At 36.1% G+C, this 7,092-nt stretch overlaps 1 protein-coding gene across 1 annotated transcript in view; it reads left to right on the plus strand.

The window, feature by feature from the left end:
* Nucleotides 1–2,016: 2,016 nt before the first annotated feature.
* SIM2 (single-minded family bHLH transcription factor 2) overlaps nt 2,017–7,092 on the plus strand; it is a gene marked incomplete at its 5' end in the record, with an annotated part of 46,772 nt that continues 41,696 nt past the window's right edge. Inside the window, one exon of the mRNA XM_009587878.1 lies at nt 2,017–2,106. Coding sequence (XP_009586173.1) covers nt 2,017–2,106 — 90 coding nt within the window. The remainder of the gene's footprint in view (nt 2,107–7,092) is intronic.

A 7,092-nucleotide genomic window follows, 5' to 3' on the forward strand; every position in this document is an offset into this window, starting at 1 on the left:
CCCCGCCTCGCGCCCCGGCCGTTGGCCGCGGCCGGAGGGCCGTGTGCAGCCCCCTCAGGTAGTTGCCGCTCTCGCCAGGCTCAAGCAAGCCGCGAACTCGAAGGGAGGTAAAGAGGCGGCAGGGTGGGCTAGCCGGGAAAGCTGTGCGAGGTCGTCCGACATTTGAAATGCCGTGCACAGTTATTTATTTGTTACCGCAGCCCTGCGACGTGTCATCCGTTCTCCTGAGGTAAAAAGAGAGCACGCTTTCGGTAGAGTGATTTGAAGCATGCGTTACTGACCGCATGCAGTAAATGGAAATTGAGAAAGTTCAAAATTATCTTATGTGGAGGTATTTCTAGCCTTGAAAATTCTGTTTTAAGTAGCTTATGTCCTATCAGCTGTTTCAGAATCACTGGTCTACCTAGAAAATACATATCTAGTTATATCACAAAAATCATTGTTGTTACACTTGCTCCTCCTCCCTGTTAGCTATTTCACATTTTGTCTGGCATTAAATGAACTTAAGTAACATTATATGCTAATCACCTGTAATACTCATTTTACAGTTCAGTTATTTCTGAATTATGAATGCTTAGCGTTTTAATAAACCCACATTTACTGTAAACTTTTTTTAAGGATTCTCAGACTGAAACCTTACATGTGAAGTTTCAGCTTCCATATGCTTTTCTGTATAGGAAAGTTAGAGACCTACTGCACCATATAATGCAGTAATGGAAGCATTGACATGGTTTTAGTTATGATACTGGGCAGAGCAATTGCAAGATGACAGTGTTTAAAAGCAAAGTTATGGCTAAGGATGCAGTAATTTACTTCCCATTTTAATACTTCTACAACATTTAATTTATGTTCCAAAAAAGAAAAAAAGTAAAGGCAAAGAGTAATCTGGTTTCAATTACATGCTGTAGAATCGTTAGTAGGCCAGAGAATAATTTGGAATATTTTTTTATTGGGGCAGCACTGTAAGAACATGAAGCATACAGGATTTTATTGCTTCTCTTCTGGTTCAGTAACTTAAAAGATGAATTAAAATAGGCGTTTGTTTTATCTGTGTACTGTAAATTTTTTTTCTATTCCACACACATTTTCCAATGATGTTCATATGTATGTGTTGATCAAGGCTTCCTAAACTGGTTAGATATAACGGATACTTTTTGACTGAGAATACCAGGTACTTTTGAAAAAACACCTCAAATTGGGCACTGAAGAATCAAGGTACCCCCAGACTCATAGTTTGTATGTCCAAATCGTGGCCAGTTTTGACTAACCAGTACCATTTGCATCATATTATTTTTTTCTCATATGAATGATATATGACTAAATTAAACTTTAGTTTTTATTCACACAAGTAATATTTACCTTCCAGTCAATATCCCGTCAATAAGAATTTGTAGGATTGGACCTAAAGTTTGCATTATGTACTACCATTAATTGACACTCACAAACTGTAGGGATATAGCTTAATGAGCATAAATATCTCTCTTCAAGTGTGATAAAGTTTTGAATGCTGATTTATTTTACTTTCTTTTCCTAAGTTTGCGTAGTTACATAGCAGGCAGCCCTCTGTTCAGAAAGACATTATTAAAAATATAGTCAAAGAAATGTAAAGCATTGCTTACAGTATCATTAAATATATTGCAAATAGCGGTAAGCTGTGTCTGCCAATTATAACATAAAAAATGGCTTGCGTAGTACTAGACTTTCCCCTAAGTACCACATAGCTCAGGATTTGTACTAAGTACTAAAATAACCAGAATCAACAGGAGAATGTTAACTTAAAGTGAAGCAGTAAAGCTAGCATCTGTAGGGGGAATGAATTGGATTTCACAACGTGTGCGTGTGTCACAGTTTGTGGGAACAGCATCGGATAAAGGTTTCTGTTCCTTAAATTTTGCTGGTATTTGCTGCTGTTGAAGTTGGATAGCAATCTTCCTCCAAAAGACTTAAAAAATTTTTTCACTGTAAATGTTTTAAACAGAGTGCTTGCTTTTTACCCTACATATTTCTCATTTTCAGACTTTGGATGGCTTTGTTTTCGTGGTAGCATCAGATGGCAAAATAATGTACATCTCAGAAACAGCATCTGTACATCTTGGCTTATCTCAGGTATGAGTGATTTATTCTGTCTGTCTGTTAAATATGGATATACTAGATTTGGAACCTAACACTAGTATCTTGACATGTATATAATGTCTTTGTTTTTTAGGGGTATTTGAAGCTTCGACTTTGTTCTCTGACAAAGGGCCTTACTTAAATATTCAAGTTTCCTTTACTTACAGCCACATCATGACTGTCTTTATATCTTTTCTTGTTCATTGTATTTTACTCCTCATTACCTTTACGAAGGGTAATAAATAATATGATATTGCAAATTGCAGATATATTCAGAGCTTGAAACCCAAGCCTATTGCCTGTGTGGTAACGCTATATGTCTGAAATAAAGTTTAGAATTCAAGTCTATTTGTTTTAGATTGTGTAAGATATTGAGACTTACTATGAAATAGAGAGGAAATCTGATGTGGAACATGAGTTTTATGGTAAATGTGCTTTAGGAAAAAAAAGAAAAGGGGGGCAGATTTATGAGTGTTCACATGGAATTCAGGGCAGTTTTTCCTGAGTTTTTCCAGCTCAGTGGTCTTTTCAGTAAAACGTTTTATATGGTTGTGATAGAACTCATAAAACTCAGTTTACTACTGTTCTGCACAAGAAGTATAAGGGGTTTTTTATTGTTTTTTTTTCTTAGAAGGACATTTCTAATTTTTTGCCTTCTTGGGATAGGCACAAGGGCAAATAGCCTGAATTTATTGCAGAGTGCACATTTCCATACCTTTGTGTGTAAATGTGTTACACAAATTCATTGGTAGCACCTGACCTAAAGCTTTCCGAAGTCCAATAGAAAAACTCCTAATTAATGTCAATGGGCCCTGGATGAGACTTGCAAGAAAGAGAACTGTTTCTTCAGAACAAGTTGCAGCTCAAACTTCTCAGAGTTAAATAAAGCGAAATAAAGACTTAATAACAGAGGGAATAAAAATGAGGAGATGAAGGTGAGAGAGCACAGGATGTTCTGAAAATGTCTAGGGAATACACCCTGTGGCTATTCCAATAAACAGAGAAGGGGCTGAGTTGTGGACATTATATGTGTACTTTAACTTTGTTAGTAACTAATATTTTTGATTGAAAAACTGTGAAGTTCTTTGGATGTGTGTTTATAGTAGTGATATTAGAATTAGTAGTTGTGAGAAAAAATAGAACTCTAAATATCTAGAAAAAGCAAGTATATCATCTCATAAACACCACTTCTAAATCCAAAGGCAACTACAAACCCTGTTTTTGTGATCTTTTTTAGAAAACGTAATTTTGAGAATCAATATTCTGTGTGGATACTTTTTTTTCTGCCAACTTTTAAAAATATGTCCAGGGAACATTCTTAATTCAAGCAGTTTGTTCAACTGAGTCCATTACAGTATAGTATTAGTTGTTTCATAACATTTAATGCATATTCAAATTACTTGAAATACTGCTTTGTTTTAGAATAAGCTTTCCTGGAGAATGGCCATATTTTCTACTCCGAATCAACAGCATTATTAAAAGTTTTTCTCGCCCTAACTTTTGAAAAGATCCACCACGCTGCTGACTGCTTAAATAGATTCATTTACTCAGTACAATTATTCCAAAGCACTGAGTGTTCCCATCTGTCCTTGCTGAAGTAAAGTCTCATTGTCCCGTGCTGCTTGCTGCTTGATAAGTGCTAACCGATCTTCCAGGTTTTGTCCAGAAATTGCTTCTTTTCTTTCTTTTTGAGGAATATCAAGTCATCAGATCTTGTAGGTCTCAGTATTATCCAGTCATCTGGTGAAATTAAAGAACTATGGGATCAGTAGGGCACTAAACAGACTTGGCCACATTCAAGGAGAGGGGACTGAAAGCGTCATACAGGCTTTAGTCATATTTAGCCCTCGTGCCCTTACAGCCTCTGCACAGACTGAATTCCATGTGCATTGCCTATATAAATATCTATAAATCCTTAGTGCAAGAGGTGCCGAGGAAAACTAGAGGATTTGGTCATATTGCTTATTGAAGTCAGTTTAATAAGCAAAATCACAAATATTTCACTTCAGCAGCGATTTGTAAATGAATAGGCTGTATCCCTGAACTCCCCAGAAAGCTATAGATCAGAGAGGACAGAGGGATGTGAAATTTAAGGGCATCTCAAAACACTAAGTGCTCCAGCAGTTTCACAGCACACAGTTTTTTATTTATAAATACAAAACCACAGCTAAACAAGGCAGTGATTTTTTCCCTTCTTTCCTCATACTGTTTTGTCATATAATCTGTTCTTGCTTTTTCTCAATGTTCTATTTTTAAAGGGACAATTTTGCTTTAAGTAGTACTAGTATTAATACTAGGCTACTCCTACGTACTAGGATATTAATACATTAACACTAGGATATTCCTGTAAGCTTCCCAGGGCTCTAAATGAGTTCTTGTTCCTACTTCTCTGGAAGTCACTGGGAGTTTTGCCACTGACATCAACAAGAATGAGATTGGTCTGTAAAAGCAAATTCTGCAAGTCTCCCTCACCAAGTCATAATCCCACACTATATTTTCAACAAATGCTCTTATAGAGCTCCAGCCAATACAAGCTGAGACCAGAGTGATGATGATTGTAGAAAATCTTTTAGAGTGTGCATAGAAAGGCCTTTTTATTAAATAATTTGACAATTAACTAGTCCACACATCAATTTCCAGTTAAAGTGCAATTTGTTTAAAAATATATATTTAAACTAAATAAAAAGTCCATTTAAAAATATTTTGCAGGATATTCTTGCAGACCTACAACAGTAGCCTTTATCTGCTAGTTGATCTTGAATTTAACTTCAGCAGAAGGAAATTAGAGCTTCTGAATAACCTTTCACTGGCTGGTTAAGTGTTAAGGTTGTTTAAAATTTAAAAACAACATTAAGGATTGTTTTTCAGCACTACTTCACTCACTTCTGCCTGCAGCATCAGAGAATCAGAAACAATATTTCTGAAAAGGCTACATCTTCATTTGTGGACCTATCACTTAATTTGTGGCTTTGGATTTTGATCTGTCTTTGCTCTCAACTGTAACAGTAAATATTGTAAATACTGATGGTAGGACCCCTTCCTCCATCTAATTTCAACTGGCCTCAGACCACTGTTGAACTGACTTGTACTAGCTGAGAGCGCCAATTCCTTGCCTTTTTTTTTTCCATGGATAATAAATAGGTTCAAATTCCCCAAATATTTTTTCCCCTTAGAGTCCAAAGACACAGAATGGAGAGGAAAATCCTCTTAGGAAACAATGGTGAAAGGTGGTTTTTTTTTTTAATTTTGAAAGTCTGGGGCTTATTCCAGACATTTTCTGGGTCCATGAGGGAGCCAAGCTTATCTTTGACTTTTGATAAGTCTTGAAATATTTAACCACAAACATCTGAATTTTTCCAAGAGTTTATTTTACTTTCATCAAATAAGTATATGAAAGGCAAAATATGTAATTATTTGCTCTAGAATCCATCTACTTAGTCCTCTGTGTTTATTATGAATTTTTCCTTGGCAGGAAAAAATGTGCAGCTGAGTTACACGTAAAAAACCTCTTAGTAGGAAACAGCGATATTTGGTAGTAAGCAGGTATTTACAGATATTAAAAAGCTGCATCGAGGAAGCTGGTTTAATAAGCCTGGGGCATGGGATTTTAGAAGGTTTATGAATTGAACCATATAATTTATTTTTCTAAGTTTTCAGTGTTTCATTGTAGGCTTTAAAATAGCATGCATGCACTATGCATAGCAGGAGACTGTGGTCAGTTTCAAAATTATGTATACATATTTTGGTTATTTGACTCTTACATAGCCCCCATCTCTTTGCTGAGGGCTTTATGTTTCCACTTGCATTTTTACAGTCAATTTTGGTTTCAGTGTTGTATGTTCACCTCCCACTGATTTTGCTGGGGTTGCAAATGCATACATCAGAGTAGAAAATATTCCTATGTGTATAATGAGAAAAACTAGTCATTAGTTTAACAAAGCACTATAGTTTTGAATTTTAGACATAAGCCCTGGGATACAAATTACAGTTTGGATAAAATTGTGACCTTGGGTCCAGTCCTATGAATCCTGTATGTTTCCATGAGTGGTCCTTTTGAAATAGGTAGTGACTTTTGGAAAAGCAAGAGATAGCCATGATTTATATTTTGTAGGAGAGTAGATGCGTGTTGATGTGGTTATGATTATACTCAGTAATAGCAAAGATGCAACAAGATCTTTTGGATTATTACAGTTGATGTTGCTAGTCAGATTGGTTGGTGTTGTTTTTGTAAGAAAGTCTTTATATTGAAGGGAGAGATAGTTTGCACGTAGCCACCCATGAATGATTTTTTTTTGGAAGCTGTATTCTCTGATACAATTGTTTTAATTTCAAAGGCAAAACACACTTTTCAGTAAAATCACTATTAGCCAAAGATAAAATAATAACAACAGGGTCATAAGTAATAGTTCTTTTGGTTCGAACACTGACCAGAGCTGTGCATTTTTGCAATGATAATTTTTTTCATGTTCTGGTTTACTAAACATATAGGCCAATGAAATGCCCATCACCATAAGGATTATTAGATTTTTTTTTAAAATCTGTTTTATATGTCTGTAGGTGATTATGATATTTATGGAGAGATCTATGGACATTTACAATATGTATTTCCCCATGTAATTAAAACCAAACAGAAACATTGAGAAGCATGACTCACAGTGAGATTGTATATTCTCCTTCCTCCGCTGCCACTAAAGCTTGAATATGGGGTGTTACTATAACAGGTCCCCACCTGTTACAATCCTGAAAAGGAACAGCCAGTGTTTTTTAAGAAATTTTGGAGAAAATTATATAAATGAAGCAATGTAGATAACCTTTCCTTTCCTTTCCTTTCCTTTCCTTTCCTTTCCTTTCCTTTCCTTTCCTTTCCTTTCCTCTCCTCTCCTCTCCTCTCCTCTCCTCTCCCCTCCCCTCCCTTTCTCTCCTCTCCCCTCCCTTCTGTCTGCCTTGTTGGTCCCGGTTCAAACAGCTGAGGCAGGCCGA

Source organism: Fulmarus glacialis, unplaced genomic scaffold (assembly GCF_000690835.1).
Source record: "Fulmarus glacialis isolate BGI_N327 unplaced genomic scaffold, ASM69083v1 scaffold11101, whole genome shotgun sequence".
Taxonomy (NCBI): domain Eukaryota; kingdom Metazoa; phylum Chordata; class Aves; order Procellariiformes; family Procellariidae; genus Fulmarus; species Fulmarus glacialis.